The following is a 27,710-nucleotide window of genomic DNA, read 5'->3' on the forward strand; positions in this document are numbered from 1 at the left end:
ATGAACTCTTTTTTGGTGTTTTTTAACAAGAAACTGAGGGAGGCAGGGAGAGATAAAGAGGGAGACATGACAAGGAGGAGGGATTTAAATCTTTGGTGTAGTTTTACTTACCAGTAAATGCAATGTCTCATTCATGTATTTAAAGACAAAAGAAAGGTTAAGTTAAGAAACAGAATAAAGGTCACAGTATCCCTATATAAGACTATTTCGCAGCATATGTTGCAGCAATCCACAACTAAGCGACATTCGTTATTTCATACACACACCGACAGTGTTCCAAATCTTACTCCACCTCATTGAGAACACTTTGTTCTTCTGTTTAAGCACTGGCAGTGAGACTGCTGTGGTCATGAAATGCAGCCAAACATGTCAGAGATGCACCAGTAAGGGATAAAAGCAGAACATACTCACTCTATTTGACATGCTTACTTCTGATTTGAATGTCAAACGAATAACCAGTCAAACATAAATGATAATACTAACTCAATTTTGAGACTTTGGTTGCTTATTAAGTTGTTCTTGGTCCTAAGAAACAAAAGACTTAAGGGTCAGCAATAAATCAATGCAGGTCTTGTTTCCCCTGGGCTATTCAGCCACTTGGGGTGTAAAACGCTCAAAGGCAATGAGCACTTGAAAGTCTGGAGCTGCGGACAGATTCTGCCCAGCAATTATCCTGTCTGCATGCCTCCTAAACACTGCATACCAGATATGTTTGGGCCTCTTCAGCCTCAGTCCCAGTTATGGAGACACAGATGCTAATGACACCATATTTTTGAGCTGCAGAGACAGAGGGCCTCTGGCCATCACTTCTAAAACACATGCCACACAGCCTGCACCACCCACACCACACAGACCTGTTATTGATGACCTCTCCTCTTCACTCAGGGTGGTTGCCATAGGCAACAAAGCAGTAAATACAACTTGTCAAGGTAACATAACTTACTCATAACTGCTCATCAGTTTCCTGCACTTGTCCTGTTAGTAAGGATGAATATCCAATAAAGATGTGTTCATACACTTGACAGATTTTCTCTTCCCCTGGTAGAGTTGTACTATCTAAAACTTTGTGTTTCTTTTTTGGGCAGCAGCCCAGTAAGGAGCAGACTGACAAGCACCTGTCACGTGGATTGATGTGTCCAGCTGGTGAGCAAGAGGTGGGCTAAAAGACACAGTAGCAGGGGCAGCACACATTAAGTCTCATGGCCAAGATGAGAGGGGTGTGGCTGAGGCCTGAGCAGAAGGTTTGAAGGTGATAGAAAGATGAGGTAAGATGGAGGGGTGGAAGGGAGGGAGGATTGGCTCACTGAGGGAGAAGGTGACAGGAAGCGATTCTACCTTAGATACCTTCAAGGTGACTCAGTATGACAGAACATTCCCAAGGGTTTACTACTGCAAAGAGGGATAGACAGAGAGGGAGAGACAGAGAATCTCAAGGTGCAAGAGCTCTTTGCAGATGTCCAAATACGCAGTAAATCACTCTGAGGACCTGAGGGTGCTCAAATGCTTTTTGACTGAATCTGTCTCCCAGCCCAGCGGCTCCAGAATGACTAAAACATTAACAGGAGTCTTCAGGGTAGCGGCAGTAGCCCACCCATCCCCCACTAGCAACCGCACAATCCCAGGACTGTGCAAACATAAGGCCAAACCAAAATGGCCTCCATTCAGATGTTGTCCAAATGCATGTTTTGTCTGAAAGCAGGAGAATGCTCAACTGGAAGATAAGCTTGTTTGCAAACTATGTATTTAGCAGTGTGTCCCCATTCCCATGAGTCATAAAGTTGCCCCTGGCATTTGAGTAGAGGGGTCTGTGTGTCGAGTTACAGGTGTTCTTTTTAACACGGCTGCTCCAGAAAAAAAAAAGGTTTATGACTTTTCTTCTATGGAGGGCCAAGGAAACAGAAGTGACACTGGGCTTAAAAAACAAGTTGAAACACGGGACGTAATCACTGTTATATCACAACAATAACAAAAGGGTCTACACATTGTGCTATGCAACTATTCCTCTGCAATCAACATCCTTTCTACAAATACCCACTGCATAAACGTACAAAACCTTTCCTCACAGCAGCAGTGAAATCCCTAAGAGGAGGAAGCGAATTACTTGTAAACGAAAACAAATAGCAATATTAATTTAATTGTGTTCTATTATAAACACATAAAGAAGAATTACAATAAATACAAACAATAATAATAGTGACAGCTTATATTAGTCATTAGTGACCAGGAATCATGACTTGATTTTCCTTTTGTTTCAGTTAGGAATAAAGAAAAAAAACAAAACCATTCAGTTAATGTCAAGTAAGAAGTTTAGTGCAGCACCATTATTCAAAAATGCAGTAACATTAATGTATCTATTCTTATTGCTCATAAATAGACCGAGTAGGAAAATGAGTAGTAGTGAAATGAATGAAATTCTTTCAGCAGTTTTATTGGTATAAAATTACAGCTCTACATTTTGAATTCAATGAACTATAGCTGGCAAGCTTACTTTAGAGAGTGAATAAATGTTCTTGTTATGTATGCTGTTTAAACTTTTTGAATGCTTTAACATGAATATGTTATAGTCTGAACATTGCTTTTTTTATTGTGCTATAGATATTATCATCTTCACTCCATCCATCATTTTGTCTCCTCTGACCTCCAAATGAAAAATGACCGACATGATTTAACGCTAATGAAGTGAACATTAATTGGGAATATAAAGCAGTGAGTGCTTATAATTACAACAGAGCTTCAGAGAACTATACCCACAATTCAAAATGATTCAAATACATTTAGTAGCAATAATATGAACAATTATTCATCTGACATTACACAGATATGCTTAATTTGCAACTTGCTTTAAATACCTTCGGACATAAGAACAGAAAAAGCAGCACTGCCACAAAAAAGGAAAGTGGAGATCTGCAAAGGCAGGACTGCCTGTGGCTCTCTGCTGCCTTGATGTGTGTGCTCGCCTGCCCCCTGGCAGATGCAGCTGTCACTGCAGTAACATTTCATTAGGAAGGAAAACCACTCCCTACACCAGAATACCCCACAAAATGTACTGTGCCTGACACATTTGTCACATTCATCCTGTCATTTATGCCAAAGCGTTGTTTTAAGTAGACAATAAGAAAACCAAAAGTATCATCACTTCTTCAAAATCTTTAAACACACAGTAGTCAAAAGAATAATATTCTGAAAACAAACATATGACACATAGTGGTATTCAGAGCTTTGCAAAACGGCACACTCTTAAGTTAAAGCCCAGTTTTGGCAGTACACATTGCTAAAGCTGCACATTAAGACAAGCTGTAACTAGATAAATCTAAGTGGTCCAAATTATACATTTGGAACATCGCGATAACCTGCTGCCATACAGCAGAGAACAGGGACAGAGAATGAACAGCATGGACGTATAAACAGATTTGTTTTGATCTTTGCCTGGAACCAGTGAGTGTTAATTGTACAAGGGGGAGAAACATGCCCACAACTACAGCATTAAAGCAGCATCACCAATACACATCAGTAAGTAACACTCTGTGTCTGAAAGACATCAATCAAAAGACTGACAAATGTGAGACAAAGTACCGGCATTGTAGTGCACATATGATGGAGGACATGGCTGCTCACAGAGCTAATGGCTGGCTGTTTTCAAATATTAACCACACTAATAGGTTGGCGAAGCTTAAACACAGTTGGACAGTATATCTTTGTGACATTCAATTTTACATAAAGTCTGCATGTTCACTGGTACACTAGCTGTAATGCAGTAAGGTTAGATGTGTTGTTAAACTACCCTCTGTCACAAACAGATGCTGTGTGACTGAACTGCAGAATAACCCACCTAAACTGACACCATGAAAATGGGTACTGCATTACAGTACCTCAGCCTAACTAAAGGTGGCAGTACAGCCCCTGACACAGGACTTGGATAACTGTGATCACCACCAGAGAGCATCATTAATGTCTGAACTTAGACCACTAGAACCACAGAGATCAACTTGGTGGATGACCAGCAACTTTGGCAAATGAAGTCCTTTATGAAAACTGTAAATTCATAAACTTACCAGAAGTAGAACTATTAGCTCTATGAGGTAAATCAGCAGTCCCCAGCTTGGGTTAGAATTACAGCATTGACAATTTCTCTCTATAAGGAGTGCTTTATGCTCAGTAACACCTTCCTTTGATGAATGGACACAGGGCACAAAATACTAGAGGGGCCACTGCAGATGAACATGCATCACTGCATTCATTTCACAGTGCTTAAAGTCTGCTCAGTGCACAATGACATCACTCAACCAAGACCACTGGAGCAGAACCAGAGCCTGTACGGCTATTCAAATTAATTAACAAATGACCTTAGATTAAAGGGGGAGTCACTGATCAGACAAAGAAGGCATTTATCAATTCAATAGGCTAGGATACTCTCGCATGTCTTTAGATCACTTCTCTGTGCTACAAGCCTACATTCTCTCACACTCATGCGAACAGGACACACATAGCATGATTTATAAAAACAGCAAGAGGATATTGCATAATTTACTTTTGCTCGCAACCATTACACTGAAGACCTGTCTTGTATTAAAATGCCTTTGGATATAAAAGCATCACTGGTTGTTTTTCTATTTCAGGAGGAAAATTCCCCAATAAAGCAGCAACCAGGAATCCTGTCACAGTGCTGTCTGATAAAGTGTGAAATAAGCTACAGCCAAGATGGTATTTTCTTTTATTTCAAGAACAGACTATATCTGAACCATCTCAGAGAGACAGGTCAATCTCAAGGTTTGCTAATATAGTCCCATGGACAGGGGATAAATCCCTGCCAGGCAACAAAAAGCAGATCAATAAAGAAAGCATGTAAACAAACCACGGTGTAAATGAAGTTGAGATGGATGGAGAGTGGGGCAGTGCGGGTGACCAACAGTGCTCCAAATAAAGCACATTGCCAGGGACTGAAAAAGGAATAAAGGGCAGAAAGCCAGGGGGACCATCAGGGTGGGAGTGCAAATGAGGAGAGGAAGATGCACAGCCATGAAGAAGAGAAAGAAACAGAGAAAGAGGTAAAGAGCGCGTGAGGTGATGGGGGAAGCGAGAAATTGAGGGAGAGAAAAAACGGTAGTGTAGAAGTGATTTATGGTAGTTGTATAATTTTCTACAACGCTGCCCCCCTTTGCTACAGCTCTCCTTACCTCCTCCATATCCCACCCTCCCAGTAGGGTGTGCTCCTCCTCACTGTCACACCAAGAAACAGTCCCTGGCCACACCAGCCAGTGATTAAGATTCTGCAGTGATGCGACTGCAGCACTTCGCAAATGGAAGACTGGACATAATTTCCCTAAAATGCTGTTTTTTATCACCTATTTCCCCTTCATCAGCTTGCCGCACACGATTGATAGCTGATGGCACCTCTGACAACTTAACGTTTTTATGGCTAGATTTATGGGCTATCTGCTCCTCTCCTTTTACAGCTCAAACTCTGTAAAAATGCTTATTTCTCAGATAAGGAGAGGGAGGGTGTGTGTCTATGTGTATGGAATGGCATCACACCCAGCTAAATGTATGTATGAGAGAGAAGGGCCCAACTCACTGCATTGCAGTCAAGATCCGTGCTAGGCTTCCAGGACTTTATGGCTACTCTGAGACTGAAATTACCTCTGCATAGCACCATGGATTAAATAATACGTCTCACTTCTTAGATACTACAACTACAACTCTCCTTAGGAGCAAACAATTGCTGTCATCCTCTTTCTAGGAAATAATAAACACTTGAACACTAAAAGACACTACCCTCCATGCAAACAATATGTGTTTATACAGAGACTCATCTCTCTCCCAGTACAGCTCTATAATCGCTTCATTTATTGTTTTTTAACAGGATGCAAAACTGACACATAATACTGTAAAATATTAACAATAAAACACACTCACTATCTACCACAGAAGAAACTTGAAAACATGTTTATCTTTTTCCTTTTATAAAAACGCTCATGCCCTGTCAGCATGTATATGTATGTTGGTTGTTTGTGTGAAAAAAAATGTACAAATACAGTGTGATTACTTATCATCAGTCTCAGGTTAAGACAATGTTAGTTAATTGTAGTGAGGATAATTTAGGTGAGTGTCAATGGCTGCTAACACCTGAATATCTGCATACAAACTGCCTTGCCTGGTATTTATGTGCAAGTGTGTATGCACATGCTGAAGCAAGTAAGAGGTCTTAAGTGTATTAGGGGGCTGCTGGACTTATTGGGCTGCAGTGGAAGTGTGACCACTGCAGGTTCCCCACCCTCCCTGGTCAGATTTACAGCCAGTAAGGGCTCCCAGTTAGCCTTCTCCTCTCCTCACTGATGAGCCTGGCAGATCCCAGACGGACGCCCCAGGGGACTGGACTGTGACAGGGGATGGGGGAGGGGAGCCAAGAGAGAGAGAGATGTGAAGAAAAGGGAGGAGAGAAAGAGAGGGAGAGAGAACCAGTTTGATGAGATCAGTGATTCATAGACACCCAGGAGGACACACCCTGGAATGGGGTAATACCACACATGTTTTAACTGGGCTGGTCCATAATTCATTAGGGTTACCAAGGCTACATGGAGCACCTTAGGAGATAGGCCCCAGAAATCATCTCTGCATCTTGTTAGATGCAGCCCATAGTTTGATATAAGGATATTAATATTCACAGTTGCAATGTGCTCGTCCTTATAGAAGAAGACCAATCTGTCGAGCAGAGAAAACCCACATTTGATGTCTGCATATTTCCACATCAAGTCACATGTTGCTCTGCATTTTTTACGCCACTTTTTCTTGGTACTGTGTCTGCAATCTGAAGGTGTCAGTGGAAATTTTATGACATGAAATATGTAACTGGAAAAGTACTGTTTTAATGTGCTTAAATACAGCAATCTTCCCATGCAATAAATCCAGTGTGGGGCGAACCTTACCCAGCATCAAAAAAAATATTTTAATGCTGCTAGTACCATTGTGCTTTATGCTTCATTACAGGAGATAAATATGCTAATCGATGTACACTAGGAGCTGCAAGCTGGCCCTCACTGGCAATTCTGGCAAGAGAATTATACACTATCATCATTGTTAATTAAGATCTTATAATAAAACTGCATCACATCACAGATTTCAGGAAAAGCTAACTCGAGATAACCGACAAATACTGAATTTGGAAATATTGCATCAAAGCAATGGGTTCCATTTAAATTTCAGAAATTACACATTCAAATGATTCCTAAACTTTATCATGTGGTCCTACTATAGGATTTTAAACTGTTTACGACTAATTTCTGACATTTGTTAAGGACTGTTCTTCTTTCATTGCCTAGTTCTCTGCTGTACTCCACTTTTTCTTGAAAAAGAAATCTTGATTTCAGTAAGATTACTTTATTAAATAAATGGTAAATATACGTACATATATGCATCCAAGTAAATTAATACATTAAAGTAAGGAAGCTTAATTACAACAAACCAAAATTATATGTTCTTCACCTAAATTCTAAACGTTGGACGAAGGCACTGTACTGTCACAACAGCCATTGGAGGTATTTTCCCATGAGGCGCGAAACAGTTTCCAGTCCTCACTGGAGAGCTTAAATGCTCTAATTATTGCCTGTAACTGCTGTTGCTTTCTCTGTCATGAGTTTTATAGGGGTTCAATGAACAGGTATGGTTTACTTGTGGCTTTTGAGGGCAGACATAGCCCACATTGTTTCAATTAAATTAAGGGTATTTCTGAACCAAGTGAGTCAGAATCCTCATTTCTAGAAGATGATGATATTGAATGAGACCATTACACCATTATGCAGCACCTGGGAGGTCCTGTGTGACTAGAATACATGGCGTTTATCATCAGCTTATTTCCTAACACAGCACTGGTCTGTTGACATCATACTGTGAACTTCTGGACACGTGACGTATTGAGGCAAATACAGAACTATCAGGTAGCACTATGACCTCAGTGGAGTGAAAACTCTTCATCATCTAAATACAATTTAATAGCAGCCTATTAATCATATAATGTAAAACATGGTTTCTTCTAAAAGGCCACAAACTGGGTTATCCATTGAAAAATGGTCTCTTTCTGATTAAGCAATCACATTGCAAGCATCGGCTGCCCAGTTTTCATAAATCACTTCAAACATACATGGCATTTGATTAGAACCCATTAGCAATGAGCAACAGTGTGTGCGTATGAGGTGCATGTGGGGAGGCATGTGCATGCGTCTCATCTCACATTTTCCATGGTCTGCTCTTTAGGATGTTCCTCATTAGTGTGAATATTAATGCAACCAGAAAGGGAGGAAGAGGGGAAGAAAAATGTAAAAGGAATTTGGAAGAGCTTTTTAAAGGGGCCATTTCATCAGAATCGTTATTTTTTTGCGGTTCTCTGAAGGCTCGTAACTGGCGGTCTATGAAGAGAGACATGCCGCAGTGGGGCTTAATTTAAAACCAGAAAGGTCACTGCACCAGGAAAGGTCCTCGGCTCAGCCAAAAATATAAAATGAGAAGGAGAAAAAGAAAGCAGTGGGGGAGGAGGAGTGGGCCAAGAAAGCGAGCAAAATGAAAGGAGATCAGAGGATGCCGATTGGGAGGGGGGGGCCCAGGCAGGAGGAAACACATTCAAGTAATTTAGAAAGACAGTGTTATGGAAGGGAGTACAAAAATGGAAAAATACTGAGGAAAGACGAAAACAGAGAGGGTAATGAACTGAGCTGCATTTGAACTGGAACAGGTTTTTGTTTACTTTAATGGTGTTTTTGCAAGCAATTTGTTATAATGGTCTACAATTTCAGGAAAAAACACTGCATCCACACACAGTGAAGGATTGCCAATCTGTCCAACAATCTGTGTTGGCAGAAACACAACCATCCCCAAGCCTTTACTGAATTAGGCTTCCTATGCTTGGGACTTGACCAGAGTGCTAATGGTCAGATGGGAAATTAGCTTTGCCATATGCAACTCAGCACAAAATAGGTACGACTTTGAAAACTCTATTTCTTTCCAGATCAGCCTGTCGACAAGAGATGATGACACTTGATTTGGCTGAGAAATGCATGTCATATGTTGGACCTGGCCTTGTTAACAATAATAAACCACTCAAGTCACCCTCCCCCAACTCTACAGTGCATTCCACAAACTAACTTCCTGGTCTTCAATCACTTGTTTATCTATCAGCTCACTTTAATTGTCCACTGGGTTTTTTGACTGCACCACATTACATAAAAGCACACAGGAGCCTCATGGCAACAGCACGACAGCCTCTGATGTAAAGCCTCACGGTTTGCACAGATAAGACGAGTTCAATTTTAATGTTGCTAGCACACCGAGACGCACCAGGCTCACTTGTAAAACAGAATGCCCCCTTCGCTTGTAAACGCAGCAGCCCAAGAGGAGGAAAGAATGGGGGTTGGGCCCACTGAGGTGGGGCTGAATTAAAAGGAGGAGAGGTATTCCACTTGTCCAACTCCAGTAATCCATCCAATGGATCAATTTTTCTCTCAAATTCCCAATCCATTCCCCATCTCTTTTAAAAACTAATACCCAATTCCAATCACTGCTGCCATAAAGCATATCTTGTAAAAGGTCATAGTGTGACCTCTGAGTTCTCTAAATTGGATGCTGGTTGGCCCACTTTCCCTTGAAATACCGCACAGCCTGATATAAAAGTGCCCTGTACACAATCACATCACCAGTGGGACCGGCATCCAGCCCATCAGTAGGTGTTCATTTTGATGTGAAGTGTCACAGCACAGAGAATTTAACAAGATATTGGTTGTCTTTGTTGAGGGAAACAGAAACCAGATCCCAAACATAAACTAGAGCATTGGGGCCCAGGAATTATTCTGGGATAGGTGTATCTGTGCGTGCATGTGTGCTTGCCATAGGCAGCATACCGGTATATAGTGGAGCATCTCTCTGCAGCCAGCCAAGGGAACTGATCAGATGGACGATCAAACACTAATCATTCCCTCACGGCCCATACCGAGTAAAGCTGTCATTAATTTTGCGGAATTACATCAAATCTGAGACATTCTTTATGTGGCCCACGGCCTGTAGACAGTTATACGACAGGGACTGCTGCGCTAAGCAGATGGGGCAGCTTGGCCGTGCATACTAAATACCACCGTCCCCCATTTCTCTATCTCCGCCCTCCCAACACTCTGCCCTCCTTCCAGGCACTCTGCTTCTGCTCCTTCTTTCTTTGTTTTCTACCCTTCTAATGCCTTTCCTTGACTATATGGGCACGCAGGTCCACTCATTACATCACTCACCCCACATTAATGGGAATTTCCCTCAAAAAGCTCATATTGCTTAAAGAAAAAAATGGCACGACTTGTATACTCAGAGTTGTATTCCTACATAGGACACATTATGCATTGATTTAGTGTGATGAGAAAATAAATTGTTTACTGACATAAATCTTTAATGTTTGTCTCTTGGATGTTGACAACTCTAACAGTTTACTTGCCTGCACAACAGAAGGTCATAATCCCATTTGAGGTTTCCTTGGCAACTGATTACTGCTGAAGGCAAGCTGCAATTTATGACTAGTGACACATACCTGCCATTCCCTTTGAATGAGACATGTGGTAAGCTATATTCAGACAAACCACCTCAGGTAATAAAACTGCAGTAGCACTCAGGGGCTATACCATTTTCTTATGTCGAGAGGAATTCCAAGCCAAGCTGCTAGAAATCAGCAGATGACAGGGATTAAATTTGTGTGGAGTAGTTCTACAACCGATAAATAAACAGCATGCTCAAGCTTTTGTGCCAGAGCAGTTGATCGTGTTTTTTCTACTTAATGCTTCAAAGTGTAAATATTAGTCGAGCTCTTCCCCAAGAATGAAACTATAAATTCAGTTGGTGTGCGAATGTGCATGTGTGTGCAAGTTTTGAGGGTAGAGGTGGGTTGTTATGACAGACAGAGGAGCCATAACAGCAGGCAGCTAGGTCAAGATCAAGCTGTTTCATGGACAATCCACTTTAAGTCTAGTTTCTATTAATGTGAAGCCTCACATTCCTACTGCACAACTATCTTTTAACTTCACACAACAGTGACACTTGAAAGTCAAGGCTATCCAAGATCTGTTGTCATGCTTTTTCAAATGACCGTTGCAACAATTAGCAAAACAGGACCAAAGCCAGGAATTGGCATACATGATTCCTTCATAAATGCTCTTAAGTTCCACATATATATATATATATATAATATCTGACTTTTCTTTTAAAAAACACAGCTGAAGCAAGGCACCTATTTTGAATACTGTTGAGCTAAAGATTAACAACAAATTCAAATGAAGAAATATGACGTTTAGTTTCTTCTATATTTCCTAATATCCTAGCCTGAAACATACATGTAAACAATGGCTACTGAATAAGCCAGTCATTGCAGTACAACCTATTTAATTATCCCACTGCGAGAGAGCCACTACTTTCATCACCACTTTGCTCACACAGGCTCAGCACACTATTAATCCACTTAAACACAATTTATAGGGTCTCAACATCGACTGTCCGTCGGCATAAAATTACATGAAGCATCCTTATAGTGTCGTCAACAGACTAAATTAGCCAAACTGGACTTACTAATTGAGGAGGAGTAAAGTACTGTGCGACTGGCTCAACTCATCAATGGGCAGAGATAAATTGCAGGCTATGGGCAAAATGATAACATCAATAACTATAATAATATAGGATGAGCATTATTTAAGCTGCGACTGCAGAGGCATAACCTTAAATCTAAAATGCTAGCTTCAGTTCCATTTCTGTCATTTGGGTTTTTGCCTTTCTAGGACTGAAGCAGCCAACTAGCTTGTGCTGGATGCACTGCAGTACAGTTTTTTCACCTCCTATAACTGTAATTTTTATCCTGATCAAAATTTAAATCCATTCACATCATGTCCACATTTAATTACAGAGCCAAACTTCAAATGTCTCTTGTTTCAATAATTGACAATTAGGCATTTCGTACAATTCTGAAAAGAATTAGCATATTATTGTAATCTTGCTTTGTGTCATTATTTCATCCTCATCCTGGGTTATTGCCATCTACCGACATAGCCAGTCACGTGCACTGCATTTCTGTTGTAATTGTTAATATCTGCAAAACCTAAGATCCTAAAGGCTTAATTACAGCAAAGTTGCGTAGATGCTGGCCTAAATATCCTAACTTCTCAGTTCCAAATCCTATAAACTTAATTAAATAGTATGTTCCTTTCACCTCATATTAGGGAAAAGACAAAAAAAAAAGTTTACTGACATCAGTTCATAAGACTATGGGATAGTCTCAGGAGGCTTACGAGCATGCACTGTGAGTTCTAGAGGTTTCAGAGATATGGTCTTGCGTGAAAACCTGAATACAAAGCATTGGGGTTTCTAGATGGTATACTGCCATCTGCTGGCCAGCACCATATCATCATCATACTCTTCAAATGGTCCTCCACGTTACATGGCACTGAGAGCTGTGAAGCCTCTCTTCAAATTGCCAAAATGGAGCACTTCCTAAAAGTAGGACTGCTGGGTCATTTGGAAAATCTCCTGACTACAACCCGAATTCCAACATGGACTGACATCAAAAGACTTTTCTCAGCAAAGTTATACAGACAACAGAGGAAACTGGAAAAAGCCTGGCAACTGAAAGGAAACGTTACAAAAGTATACAGGTTATTTGTGGTCCAAAACCGATAGCATGTTACTAACGTGTAAATCAAATAGCCTTCTTAGTGCAGAGACAACCTTTCAAAAGCCTAGAAAGTAAGGCACACGTTTCTTATAGCAAACACAACATTTATGAGATTTTTTTTGCAACCCACATAATAACTGCAAATGAAGACATCCATTTCCATTTTTCCATCATTTCTCGTTGTTTTCCTCATCACACACAAGACACGCTCCTTTCTATTGGCGAACCAGTCGGACAACCAGTAGGTTTCTGCTTTGACAGGCATCCGATGCGAAAAACAACGCCCGCCGATGAGCAGCATCATATTACCATCCGTGGACCTCAGCTGTTCAGCGTTCAGCCTGGGGATTGTAGTTTAAAGTGGGCTTTTTCAGTGCGCTTTCAGCTACGCGCTGAACAACAGCTCCCATAATGCCGTGGTGGAAGTGAGGCTGTCGTGGTTGTGTTTTGCTTTGGGTTTTTTTTTTGTTATTGTTTCGGGTTATTGGAGCAACTGAGCCCGAGCAGGAAAGCACGGGCTGTTTCGGTCGTGGGTTTTTTTTGTTGTTGTTTTTTTTTTGCGAATTGTGAATCCGGCAACTCGCATACAAACGGCTGGTTTACAGAGAGGTGTGGGTTATAAAGGTAAGCGAGACATCAGAGACGACCCGAAATAATGTGCGCAGATGTCTTCTGTAGTTAACAAAGCGTTCACTGTGTCATCTGGTTTGCACTGGCATCACTGCAACTTACCGAACAGTGATAATTTAATCGTATGGACTTGAGTCTACCTGCGGTGGCTGCGATTACACGTTTTGTCTTCTTAAACTTGCATCGACGTGCATGACACACTGTTTTCTCGACATGTGCTGCTGCTGCTGGGCCTCAAGCCTCGTGTCGTGTAATATGAACCCTTCGGAAAGCTACTGTATATTTCCCCCACTTATCTATTCTTTTTTGTCAGTGTCTGCAAATTGTTCTGTAATATTTACACGAGACTTATTCCTCCCTCCTGTCAGTTTTAGGATGCCTTACTAAAATAGAAAACTCTAAACCTCTGCAATTAAGTTGGATTATGCCTCCATCACTGTTGATAAATATAAAGTATGGGAAAGCCACAGTTAATCCACAATTACAGCACGTGTTCACTGTATGCTACTTGCTTTATTTCTTACTAGGCACATTTTTTTGTTATCATATTGGCCTTTTTTTCCCCTGGCTTGCTGATTGCTTGTGTGTCAGGAGGAATTCTTGCCACGACATTTAACATAGTTTGGCGCATATGATTTATACTGAAGTTAATAGCCACACAATGCCAAATGAATAGATAAAACTCTCTGTAAGAAAGCAACGTGGTTAGCAGCAGGCAGGGATTCCAAAAATTCATGGCAAGTATATGGCAGTGGAATTTGAGCTTCATACAGGCTGAAGGCCCCAGACACCTTACACTGCGTGCTTACACGTGACTATCCACAATAGCAAATGATTTCAAAGACGATTGAAATAGCCCTGGTGACAAACATGCAATATGTCATGTTTCTCAAAAGCTCAAGCTGTCACCAAGGTTTAGTCCTGGTGTCCTCTCCTCAAGTGTGCACTCAGTTAGGATATCTTCTTACACTGAATAAATATTTACACACTTCTGGCTTGCTCTTGTTTGTTCACTAGCAGTCACCCCTTACCTATTACCCAATGACCTCATCGTAACATCTATGTTTCGATCCTTAAATTGTAGGAGATAATCTTTAAAAAAAAAAAAAAAAAAAACTATTATCAATGCAAGTTGTTGTTTTTTTTTTCGTGTAGGTGCAAAATAGCCTGGCTTTGTTTTGTGTTGCCATGGACAAGGCTTGGCAGGTGGAGTTTAGAAATGTGGGCTGCAGTTACTTCCCTCAGAGCAGAGTTGACTGCCACTACACACTGAGCTCACAACACAACTGGGCCAGCAGTGACTGGATTGGGCTCTTTAAGGTATTGCGACCCAGATGGCTTTCACAAAAATCAAATAAATAAAGAGTATATGCATGAAATGGCATATTAACAGTGTGTGTGTTTCCTTTCTTAGGTGGGATGGTCATCAGTGAAGGACTACCACACTTTCGTTTGGGCATTGGCCCCAGCTGACTATCAGGAGGGCACAGATGTCAACTGCTGTGTGCATTTCCAGGGTACCCAAGCTCATGTTTTCGAACAGTATTTATTTTCACAGTTACATAAAATCAGTACACTGCCTAGATCAGCACATAAAACCTTCAGCAGGAGATTGATGTTTCTGCAACATAACTTGCACTGTTGTATACAAAAGGCCAGCGACTCATGTACAGATTGGAGGAAAATGTTTGTTATCTCCATCTTAAAAGCGTACTTCCATAGACGTAAAAGGAAAAATGTCCTATGCAGAGGACAATTATCCTGCTTAACTTGGTCTCTAACACAGACAATCTCTGTCATGCCTTGAATTAATTTCTTTAGTAAGGAGGAGGTTGAGTAATGAGGATGACAAAGACAATGGCTCAAAGCCTGCTCTGCTGACTGCTGCTGCTCACTGGAGAATACAGTGTTCACTTTGTCCTGCGTGTCAGGGGCAGCTGATAAGCCTGATTCAGTGTGAGGGGCACGTGTGCAGCAGGTGTGGCATTGACCCCTGGTAAAGTGATTTATCACTAACTTAAGCATACTGTCAATGTCATTCTTCATGGGAAGAAGAACATTGGAAGGAAAGTCTAAAGAAACTACTGATGGTTCCTTATCACCAGCGATGCAATGATTTAAAAAGAAGGTTGCCTCTACTGTGACCTGAGCTGGTGCTCACAGTTGAAATACAGCTCATAAACTTTGCCATATGTCATTCTTCCTGTCTTTACTGTGCACGTGTTGTGAAACAGAAATCCCAAGTAAATCACTCTAAACATGAAGCTCGGGCCAGTGCGAGATAAGGATAACATTAGGTTAGCTTACTTTATGGGCTCAGTGAAGTCAGACAGCGGCTGGCTGCTCTCTGGTCGGAGCGCAGGAGGCAGGATGCAGGATGCTTCACGTCATCAGTTCCTTTATGCTGTTTTCAAACTGGATAAAAACAAACAGATAATCAGGATATGAACATATAGACATATATTGTTAAACTAGCAAATTCACAGGTGGTCGGTTACAATGTTAGGCTAGTGGAGCTATTCATCCAAAAAAGCAGTTATTTTGGTAGCATAACAATGCAAGCAAACTTCAGACTTTTTGAGACATAAACATAAATAGCCTTATCAACAGGATGTTGATGTTTGCTTTCTAACTACAATAGACAAAACGTTTTGTTTCATGTCTGAGGGTCCTATAGAGCATAATAAGTAGTGCTCTGACTTGTTGGACCTGTCTTAAAAGAAACAGCAGAAGGGCCTGAAGCCATTTACAGTGTGTTTCATTTATTTAACATGTGTACAAAGACCACAACTAATAAAACGTTCCTGCTTAATGAACAACTACTTTGCTGAAGCCAGCACTGATATAAACATTTGCTTTACTTTATGCTATATGTTGGACATGTTTAACCGACAGCAAACAAATGTATCATGAGGAATGTATTCCTCTAAGTATGACAGAAAAGGCGCCAAACCGTTTTGAAAGTCGCGTCCCCACGAAAGCCACACCTGTCAGATTTTAGCTAGCTAAGTCTGGTACAGTACTGTTAGACAACGTGCTGGTATTTCAGGTGTTTTGTGGTCGTAAACAGAAAAATATCGAAAACAGGAACTCACCTGAAACCAGGTGAACTTCTGGATGACATGTCAGGATGGAGGAAGATTATTTCAGGCCGGTGCAAAGTAACAAAACCACAGTTTATCTCAAAGTAGCGCGCGTTATTTCCAGTTAAGTACCTGCGTCTACAGGTAAATCCAAAATGGCGCAAAACGCCATTTATTTTCTCGCTCACCTGCGCTGACTGACCGTTGTGCTGCCACTAGTGGTGGGGAGCTGCATCGCAGTACTTCATAAATCAACGTTACTGCAAAAGAATAATAAAACTTTTTCTCTTGCAGACTTTCTGACTTATTACAGTAGGGAAACCACAGTGGGACTTAATATCGGCTCGGTTTCATTTAACGCATAGTTTGTATATTTCTTGCCGCTAGGTGTCCTACATTTAAAAAAAAAAAAACTACGCGAAGAAGTCGCGGTAGTAACGTAGCGTTGGATTGTGGGAGTTGTTGTTTTTACCGCTATTGCTTATAAAAATCAGTTTGACGTACCTGAGGTAGGCAAAAAATTGTGTTCGCAGTCGAGGTAATGAGTTAAAGGTTTATTTACGTTACGCTTAGTATTATCCCAATTAAGTAGCCGCAAGTAGTGTTAGCTAATGGAGTCCACCAACACAGCTAGCTAACGGTTTGTGACAAACACAGACTACAAGTAGTCATGTCCAACTAAAATAATATATCACGAGTGAGCAGAACAAACAGTAGAATGAAATAAAGAATAACAGGGTGGCCAGCTAGTTTGCTGGGGATGTTATCCATTAACAGGCAACCAACATACAAGTAGAGTTTGAACATTGTTGGAAACATTTGGGACAATGTATGTACACAAAGCAAAAAATACAACACTGGCTCAGTCGTTTTTAGATGTTATAATGGGGACGTGTTACTGTATATTTATTGGTAAGCCATGAAAGTAAACCAGAATGCTCATAGTTTAGAAATAAGAGAACATTAATATTTATAATGACCTTAATAGTTGATAGCTCTTCCACATTTAAAATTAGTTATATTAGAAAAGTGCACCTGACTTCCACATAAGCGTAAGGTAATGCCAGCTCAAAATGAAAACTGTGATATTTAAACACTCACTTATTTTTCACTACTAATTTTTAATAAATATTCCCTTTGTCACCCTTTTTAGCCTCCTACCTCCCCAAGCCCAGCTCCCAGGACTATGAGTTTGTATATATTGACGCTAAAGGGGAAGTGTGCTCCCGCAGCTCCACATTCACTTTTTGTGCACCAAAGCCACTTGAGGATCTGGTGACCCTTGAGGAAGAGCCCCATGGAGAGGAGGAAGGCACAGACATGCTGCTGGTAGTACCCAGGGCTGAACTGCTGCAGGTGAGCACAACAAATGTAGAATAAATTAACTTGATGAAATACTACGCGTAGTATGTTTTCAGTTTTGCAAAATTAATGAATGCTGATAAAACTCATATGCTGGAAAATCAATACGGTTTATTGCTACCACGCGGAGCACAATTACTGTTCTTCATCTACTGCTTCCTTCCTCTGGTCTCTTGTCAGAGTCGACTGCAGGAATGTCTGCGAGAGCGCGCTGAGCTGTTGCACGTGCAGGAGACGGCAAACAAGCAAAGGGAGAAAGAGAAGGACGAGTACAAGACGGCGAGGGAAGCCTGGAACAGGCGACGCAGAGAGCTGGAAAATGATATCGCCAGGCTGCAGGATGAGCTGAAGCAGAGTCTAGAGAAGATTGAGGAGATGGAGAGGAAGCAGAAGGTTCTGTGTGGCGCTTAAGCAAATGATAGGCAAAATTTATTAGGACCAATTTGCCTTTTCCAATTTCCATACTTTACTTTGCACCTGTGCCTTTATTCTTAAGTGAAAGGTTTCTGCTGAAGCAATATCCTTCCATGTTCAGTGTAAAATTTTAAGTAACAGACATTCAGGAAATTGTCTCAGTTATTATAATAAAAGAGTTCTCATTAAAGATCCTAATAAAATATAAAAATGCCTCTGGTCTGTTAGGAGGAGGAGGCTGTAGGGGAATCACTAGCCCTGGAGAAAACTGCCTTAATGGATGCAAGAGAGGCCAGTGAAGTGCGGATCAAAGAGCTAGAGGAGGACATCCAAACCCTGACACAGAGAGCTGTGGAAAGAGAGACAGAGTTGGAGAGGTTGGACATGTTTTTTTCTCTATTTTTCCATCTTTTGATTTTATTTACGTTCATGTGCTTGTCCATAACCAAATCTGTGTATGCAGGATGAAGGAGCGAGCCAAGAGAGCTGGAGCTCTGAGGAAAGAAGAGGAGAGCGAGAGAAAGAGCCTGCAGGTAATTACAATCCAAAACATGCCAGGCAACATAATAAAACTTGGGTCCAAATTGTTCTTTTCTTCAGTTTTTCTGTTTCACTTTTCAAATCTGGGCCATTTATTAATTTCTCATAGACCAAGCTGGAGCAGACTGAGGGTGAGCTCAAAAGCTTGTCCAAGGAATTTCAGGGCCTGAGGAACTCCCTCGCCCAGAGAGACACCAGTGTCCTGCAGCTTCAAAACACCATCACCACCCTCACCCAGAAGCTCACCACTGCCCACAGGAAAGAGGTCGGACTGTTGTAGATGAATATAATAATTCACAGGAAAGCTGAATGATTCAAATTTGAATGCTATGAATAAACATATAATGTCCTGTACCCATCTCTTGTTTACCAAAGAATAAGTCACTCTCATTCTCAGGAAACATATATTATTTTTACATCAGAACTTCAAAATTGATATTTGTTAAATGTAAAGTATTACCAGCATTTTTTTGAGGCCAACATGTGTTCTCATTTATTTAGCTGGGTTGTTCTCTATTATACTTTTAGTTTGTGATCTCAGCTGAAACATGGATATGTTTCTTCATAAATAAGCTCTCTGGGGTATTTTAAAGTGAGAGTTGTATGATGGCACAACTTAAAACATTGCTAGAATTGACTTAAAACATAACTTTGGCATTCCAAAGCAAGTATTAGTCATGTTCAGGTTTGGTAAATCACATGCAGTAACGGATATGTAACCAACAAATGCTGTCTTGTTACTTTATGGCCAGACGGAGAGTGAAGCGTCACTGAAGGAGATGCGAAGCCTGCGGGAGCGTCTGCATATGAGTGAGCGTGCTGCTGAGGGCCTAAAAACAGATCTAAGTGCCATGGTAGCCCAGAGGGATCACGGGCAGGCCGAACTGCATCAGGCACGACTGCAGGCTGCTCAGCTCACCCTTCAGCTTGCGGATTCCAGTCTGGCCCTGAGAGAGGGAAGAGCCCACTGGGCCCAGGAGAGGCAGAATCTGCAGCGCAATGCTGAGGTACTGCACTGCTGTAGAACACACAATCTGGAAAATGTAGAAACTTTGGCAGGAGTGTTAAAATTATAATTATGTATGGCCACATCCAAATATCTGAGTTATGTTGTTAAATGCTGTGAGTTTTAAAGATAGCCTCCAGCTACGCCAAGATAAAAATGTTCCTGCAGCTCTCCTAATGCATACATTGCTTTTATTATTGTGCATTGCAGCTGTGACATCGATTTGATATCTTATATTTAGTTCAGTGTCCTCACTGCCTGAAGCGAATATGTTATATGCAAAGTAATTATATAAAGTGTGTACTTCACCCTGACAGAAGGACCACGAGCGTTTGGAGAAACTCAATGCGGAGATGCAAAGGATGGAGGAGAGGCTGCAGGAGGAAAGGATGGAGAGAGTAAAACTGGAGGTTGAGCTTGGAAGAGAAAAAGATTGCAACCGGGTGAGAAAAACTACATTTTTTATGTTTATGTGGCAGATGCTGTTATGTAAAGTGACAATAAGTGTGCTAAAATCTGATAGGGACAAGGAGCGGTGTGATAATTACCCCGTTTACTCCCCAATTTGTCACAGAAGTCACACTATTTATGAAGTGGTTCTTATATCCTGTATCCTGCTGTTTTATGATATCTGGCTTGTAGGTTCAGCTGAGTGAAACCCGCAGGGAGCTCCAGGAGCTGAAAGCCAGCCTGAGGGTCGCCCAAAAAGAGAAGGAGCAGCTACTTGCAGAGAAACAGGTTAGAAACGGTGTTTCATCAGCCGCAGCAGACAGCTTGAATCTGTGCTGAAGTTTGTTTAAAAGCTAATGTTTTGTGAATAGGTATATTTGTTTAACTGTATGTGTATAGACCCGCATGTATTGACTTTGAGCCTGGTTCATTTCAGTTGCTGAAGTCTCAAGGTTTAGCTTTAAATGTAGTACAAGTTTAGTTACAATTTCTACTACTGTCAAGCTTGAGTGCACCTATTAAAAAAGTTTTGTTTTTTTAAACCCTGGTATTAATAATAAATTCATATCCTAAAGCTTACTAATATAACAGGAAGTATACTGGCGTTGTGAATGCCCCAGGTGTTGGGAATCTTCTCTCTGTGTTGTCTTCTTGTTATTGTGCAATATAAATTGTTTATAGTGCAATATAAATTGGTGGATTTCAGTGCTGTTGCTGTTAAAGTGCCTGCAGAGTTTTTGTTGGCGAACCACCATCACATTTGCCAGCTACAGGCAGAAAAGATAGTCAGTGTTTTTAAAATCAGTGTCCAGCTTAATTTTAACATGGTCCATATGGGAGCCTAGCAGCTGGTCTGTGGTGCAAAATACCATGATAAATCCAACAATGATTATGTATATTGTGTTTATGGCACGGTGATAATAATATTTATGTAATAACAAATTTGTGTATTTACCTTGTAACCATTTTATGTGGCTTTGGCTTGAGGAATTCACACATCATGAGAGTTGTAAGAGTGATGGCTGCTGCAGCCATGATCAAAGTCCCGCCCTGGTGCGTGATATGATGCCTGTATTTTCCACTACAGGAGTTGATGGAGTACATCTGTCAGCTGGAGCAGAAGATGGGAACAGTGGCCAGTGCCAAGTGGAGCGCTGCCCCGATTGCATCTACAGGTAAATTGAGCCACACATCAATCTACTGTATGCCCTGCAGATGTGAACAATAAAAATTGTAACTATCATCCAAGAGCAACACTAAATATTGTTGAGAATGGCCTGTGTTGTGGGCGACAAGAGCAATACTCTGAGGAAAAGCAACCATTTTTTCTTTGCCAATGTTTCTGTCTAACAGGGCGCCCTGATAGTGTGTTATCTGACTCTGAGGATGAGAACCCAGAGGCTTTGCAGATCCTCCATCCACCAAGACCTCTGGGACACTACAGCCTATGTGAGCAGGGCCAGCCTGACTCCTTGCTCCTCTCCACCCCTCCTCCCTCCCCGAGGGATGTGGACAGGAGTGCAGTGGTCATCAACCAGCCTGCTCCGCTGTCTTTGCCACACCAGGCCGGCGCTGACACTCTGGCGCACAGCTCTGATTCGGTGAGACACGCTATCTGAGCCATTCAGCGTCATAGTGTAATTATATGTGATACTGAAAATGAGCTATGTCTTCATGCTGATAGCCGTGCACACCAGTTAAACATGGGCAGTGGATCGTTTGATATAGACATTATCTCCTAGAAGCAATTAGGCCGCTAGTCTGCAAGTTATTAGACTGTAATAGCTGCCGGACAGATATGTGTTAAGTGTGTGTGTGTGTGTGTGTGTGTGTGTGTGTGTGTGTGTGTGTGTGTGTCTCACACTCTGGTATTGAGGAGGAGGAATCTGATCCACTTCAGTGCGGAAGGAACAGCTCTGGAGAGGAAACAGCACTTTTGTTGCCTGAGCACATGGACACAGCTCTCAGGTACAACCTCCCACTTACACCGCAAACACGAATAACTCCCATTTTTCACATGTATATATAGATATATATGTGTGTATGTATATATTTATATACACACACAGAACAGAGCTATTATACAAACTATAAAATAGAGCCATTACTGTCCTATTACTCTTAAGTATCAAAGAGGTAATACCCCATAAAAGGTCCTACATTTAGTTGTTAATGTATGTATTTGCAGTGAATTATACTGAAATAGTAAGTACAAGTCACTTTGAGAAGTGGTTCCTTTCACCATTGTTAGGAAATAATTAAGAAACCCATTAAAAAAAATGTAGTGCTTAAGCCCATTTTTGAGGTACTTTAATTTAATGTTACTTTATACCTCTATTCTGCTATATTTTAGAGAAAATAATACCAGCCCTGTTAATTTGTGACCTCTTAAAAAAATTATTCTCGTCACGTTGTCGATGTCTGTGTGTTATTAGCAGAGAAAGATATAAAAAGAGAGAAACACATAAAAAGTGTGCAGTTTTGGGATTTTTTTTAAAAGCTAATATTAGAGAGAACTCTAAAGCATGCACACAAAATTGTATAGAAGCATGTTTTTTTTTCCTTCTCTAGTCCATTGATCATGTCACTACCCCTCAGATTTATCTTATGACCATTTAGGGGCAACCCGACTCCTCGGTTGGAAATCACTGAGCTAAACTGCCCAACTTTATAGTAGTTAAAACTCGCTCCACCTTGACCATCTACAACTGTAAAATGCTATTTATGCATCAATGAATCAGTATTAACAATCTAATAATGTATCAGTCATAAGGGACATTTTTCTGCAGAACATATTCTCTGCAGAAGCATAATTTACCCACAATACACACAGTACAGTATAGTAGAATGTTGAATGCAGGACTGATACCTGTACCAGAGTATATGTATAGCATTGTACTAGTGCTTTTACTTTGGTAAAGGAGAAGAGTTCTTCTTCATCGCTGCCTTCCACACTGTTGCACTGATGTTGCATGAAAACAAGAAAGTATTTAATGTCACCGATGATATAACAGTTTCATAAACTGCGGGTGTTATAGCCTCTAAAATGCAGAAATAACTACTTGCCAGCACTCAAAATATATTGAAGGATATTCCCCTCAATAAAGGTTGAGGAATTACTAAACAAGTGGCAATGAGAGGATCACAGCATATTGAGCACAGGTGAAGATATAACGTTCAAAAATGGAGATTTGCATTACCGAACGCATATGAAAATGAAAATTTCACCGAAGCCAAAGAAGCAAGCAGATATCATCCTGTCATGCTGGCTGGTTTTAAACTCCAGCAACGTGTCATATTTTATGCGCTCATGACTTGATTTGTGTGTACAATCTTTCTCTGCAAAGTAATTAGAGAACAAAGCCTCCATATAAATGCAGTGAAGTAAAAAGTATCACAGTCCTCTCTGAAATGTAGAAAACTTATAAAGTATCTCAAAATTGAACGGTGAAGTAATGCACTTTTACTTTCAAACTGTGCACAGTACTTGAGTAAATGTACTCAGTTACTTTCCTCCTCTGGCCTCCAGCAGAAATCGTTTCACACATGCACAGTGATTTCAAAGCCCGCTAATACACACAGACATATGCAACCAATTATTTATGGTGACGGGGTGACTACGGCTTGAAGATGGAAGTTTTGAATATGTGGTCGTAAAAGAAGTTGAGTCAGGGTGAAGCGGGGGAGACTGTTTGAGACAGAGTTGGGGCGTGGGAGGGGCGAGATGGGAGGACAAGGGGACAGACAAGTTGACAGCAAGCTGTAGCAATGATTTACCTGAGGGGTGTACCGCAGTCACGGGCCAATTTTCAGCATCATTAAGGCTCTCACTCTCCCACTCACCCACTCCTTCACTTTAACCTCCTCTTTCAATGTGTGTTTCTTTCAGTTTTTAACACACACACACACACACTCTCTCTCTCTCTCTCTCTCTCTCTCTCTCTCTCTCTCTCTCTCTGCCATGTGTCTCCCTCCAGTGATCTGGCTGACACCTCGCTATGGTAACCGGTGGACATCCAGCTGCGGCCACAACAAGTGTTCGGAAAGCGGGACTTTGTCGGAGTTTGTGTATTTTCCACATTACTTCCAGTAACAAGCACATATACAGCTCACTCAATACACAGACAAAAATGTTAATATGCAATTACATCGTATCTGAGGTGAACCTTAGCTTTTCCCTTCTAGACTGTTGTGTTCGTGCCCCGACTGTTTTGCCAGCGGTTGCAGGTCAACACCACATTTATGACTGACATACGACTGGTGCACGGTTGGAAGCGGCGGGCTTTTAGGCGCGGGCTCTGGCGTTTGAGAGTTTGCAGGCTGTAGCAGAATGATTTCTGTTGAATCATTGCTATGTCGAGAGCTTTACGATGGATGTTATGTCGTTTTTATGGCATTTGTGATTAGGAGTCATGACAGGCACTGTAATTATGATGTTTTGTGCAGGCCTGGCTCCACTGGAAATCATGGCAAAACTGACTTCCAGCATTAAATTCTCCACAGCAGCTTTGAACACTTTTCATGGCAGCATAAAGTAATGATACAGCATCATGCTAAATTATATTGCAGTAATGTAGGTCTATGGCATCATATTTCTCCTCCATTTACTCAGAACTAAGATTTGATATGCACTTTCTTGTATGCATTAGCAGTTGATTGTTGTCATGCAGATGCAGTTAAGGTGATTTAGATATGCAGATGCTCACTAAGATGGACAAGCTTTCGAAATAGAAAGCTTATTGAACAGATTGTGCTTAACGTCTATTGAGCTAGACGCCACACGCGACTTTCTATTTCAGTAACTTCATATCATCTTTATTATAGAGGTTAATGCTCGTAAGCTTTTCACTATAGATCAGCTGCGGTTTTTATTTGTTAACGAACCTGGATTTTACATTTAATAATTACAGAAATTTACTAGCTGTTCGTCCGGAGATCTAGAATCTGTCTTTATTACAGTTTATATTGTACAGAAAACTTAACTCACAGTCATGCAGTTCTAAATTTGTGCCTCAAATAATGAAGTAAGAGTCAAAGAAAATTATCTTTATAGATCCTGACATCAGCATCGTGATGTCGGTACTTCCCCCTTAGCCCTATGGCAATATACTGCCAAAATAAAAATCGCTGCCTACCTTTTAATCAATACTATATGCATTTTTCATGATTTTTCTATTTATAAATAACATGAGTTATGCTGCAATTAAAGTATTTTCAGGTTTAATTTGAATTCTGTTTTCACACAACTCTTTGTACAACGTGTAACAAAATTTTTCCATGCTTGGCTAAGAGAATTCGCTAGATACCTTGATGCTTGATTTTATCTGCTGTATTTGCACCCTATTTTTACTATAGAAGAGTTTTTAGATGAAAAGTTGATATATGGATACTTATAACGTCAGTTGTGTTCTCTCATCATTATCCTAATCATTACCATCGTGTGTCGTGTTTACTCACATTTTATCTACTCGTCATGTTTGTACGTTCTGCTTTTCAAATACTCACGTGGACTAAGATTTGACGTTTGAGTTACGTCGTGGCAAGATATCGGTGCTAATGAAAGGGAACGATACCAGCATATTGTGTTAAAGGTAGATGTAAGAAATATGCAAGAGAAATGGATGTTAATGTTTAAACAGCTTCTGCGGGAACAGGATTATTCAAGTAGCCGTGAAAGGAGTAAATGTCTATCCGACCTCTCGTTTACCTTGTGTCGCTAGGTATGCTGGTGTTACACTACATATACTCTCCATATATAGAAGGTTGTGAGGAGCCTGGTGTTCTTTCCCCACAAGATAGCACACTAAATGTATTCTCCATAGTCCTTGTTTGTAGTTGTAATCTGACTTTATGTCTTAAGGAAGTTTTTTTTTTTTTTTTGTCGTACCACCGAGAGCTCACCGTACGAGTGCTCCTCGTCACGACGCCGTCTCTCACTGCAATAAAGCTCCAGCGCTTACAGTTTGTTTTTTGAAGTTTTGTGTGTGAAGGTTATCCCACGTGTACGCCTCTGTGTATTTTCTTACCTGTCATGTAACAGGGGTTTGGGTGGGGTTCTGCATAATAAAATGGTTTATGTATCCATTATTGGATCTAATGTGTCTTTTTCTGGCCAAAGATTATAGCAATATTTTGATCCTCACATGACATTTCACTGGTAATTAACTATGCCATTTCTTTTCACGCGGCTATATAGCCCTATTTCCCCCTTTTGGCTCATTGCCTGTTCCATATACGTTGTGCTCATTCTGGATTTTTCTCACCGCTCACCTTTGACTCCCTCATTCCCCCCCTGAGGGCTGACCTCCTCATCATCTTCATCCCTCTGCCTCCCCACTCCTCCGGCAGCCTCCTTCACTCTCTTTTAAGCTCTCCGGCTGCCCCTCTACCACACTCCCTCCATCTTAAGTCTGGGGTGACGATAGCTAATTATAAAATCAATGATGCCGGGCTGCCTAGTTTACAGCCCCCTCTAAAACCTTAACTGGGAAATCACTGTGGGATTGATGACTCCCTCACTCTTTATCTCTTTTAATTAGAAATGTAAAAGATATGAAGACCCAGAGGCCAGAACACATCTCCTAGTTTTTATGACCCCGACGCCTGCCTTCCCAGCGCTCGCTCCCCTTCCCCAAATGCACCCCCACCCCATCTCTACCTGGCCTTGTTTATTTCCTCAGCCTCCCTCCTGGCACACCCTCCATTCTCACTCTTGTCACAGATACCTTTACCCGTTTCTTCATCACTTTCTCCATTACCCTTTCTGTAAGACGGTCCCGTCTGCCTCTGCTCGCACAGGGGGAAGGTGTTAAATTTATGGTCTTTGCACTTGAAAACGTTTCTCACCTTCCCCTCACCTCTCCTCTCTCCCCTTGACTGGTTCCCAACCCTCTATGGATTCACGCCGTATGTAACAAATGACGAACACGTCCTTTTCGTCTGTTCTGACCCAAGCAGGGTACACACTGTAAATGATGTGGGATGTCACATTATGACCCTGCTCCCAACTTTGTGCATCCAGCATATGACATATACACCACTCTGGCTTGTATATAGCTTCAGGTGCACATAGAGAGACCCTCCAGTTTTTTTTTTTTATCACATCAAACCCCGAGTCACATGCACCTCCACTCTGCCTTTATCACACCCCGAGCCTGGGCCTTTCCTCCCTAACTGCTGCCAGGAGCACTTGGGTTCACTGAGCTTTATCCTCGCGATCATTCTCGGTGGAGCTGCAGCCTCTGCTGGTCCATTATCTCTCCTGTGTGTTGACTGAGGCGCCGCTGCAGTTTGCTCGTGTTCAGAGCAAACTGACGTGCAGGCACGGTTTAAATATTCAAATGAATTTCTTTGGTATGCCGCACTCATGACCTACTTTTATGGATTCTTTACTATTTTTGTGAATAATTGATGTCCTGTGGCTGTAAGAATATTACTAGGGAGACTTTTTACCCTTTAAAAATTCATTGTACAGTTGTACCTTTAGGTGTCACATTTCCATCCTTTTTTTTTCATTTTTTCATTTCCAGGGAATATGCCTTCGGATCTC

General features: G+C 41.2%; 1 protein-coding gene across 1 annotated transcript; it reads left to right on the forward strand.

Moving 5' to 3' along the window:
* The first annotated feature begins 13,127 nt into the window (after nt 1-13,127).
* Nucleotides 13,128-26,248, forward strand: calcoco1a (calcium binding and coiled-coil domain 1a). The gene is made up of 15 exons (XM_008288290.1): nt 13,128-13,300; nt 14,462-14,626; nt 14,721-14,823; nt 17,543-17,745; nt 17,932-18,144; nt 18,394-18,542; nt 18,629-18,698; nt 18,815-18,970; nt 19,458-19,712; nt 20,029-20,154; nt 20,354-20,449; nt 21,249-21,336; nt 21,515-21,762; nt 22,038-22,129; nt 24,139-26,248. Exons 2-15 carry the CDS (start codon nt 14,495-14,497, stop codon nt 24,164-24,166), a joined length of 1,959 nt encoding a protein of 652 aa, XP_008286512.1. The 5' UTR covers nt 13,128-13,300; nt 14,462-14,494; the 3' UTR covers nt 24,167-26,248.
* The last annotated feature ends 1,462 nt before the right edge of the window (nt 26,249-27,710 follow it).

This window comes from Stegastes partitus, unplaced genomic scaffold (assembly GCF_000690725.1).
Source record: "Stegastes partitus isolate 25-593 unplaced genomic scaffold, Stegastes_partitus-1.0.2 Scaffold551, whole genome shotgun sequence".
Taxonomy (NCBI): domain Eukaryota; kingdom Metazoa; phylum Chordata; class Actinopteri; family Pomacentridae; genus Stegastes; species Stegastes partitus.

Coding starts and splice junctions, on each gene's coding strand:
- calcoco1a (XM_008288290.1), top strand. CDS start 14,495: ATGGACAAGGCTTGGCAGGTGGAGTTTAGAAATGTGGGCTGCAGTTAC. Junction 14,824..17,542: donor CTGCTGTGTGCATTTCCAGG/GTACCCAAGCTC, acceptor CACCCTTTTTAG/CCTCCTACCTCCCCAAGCCC. Junction 18,971..19,457: donor CCACTGCCCACAGGAAAGAG/GTCGGACTGTTG, acceptor CTTTATGGCCAG/ACGGAGAGTGAAGCGTCACT.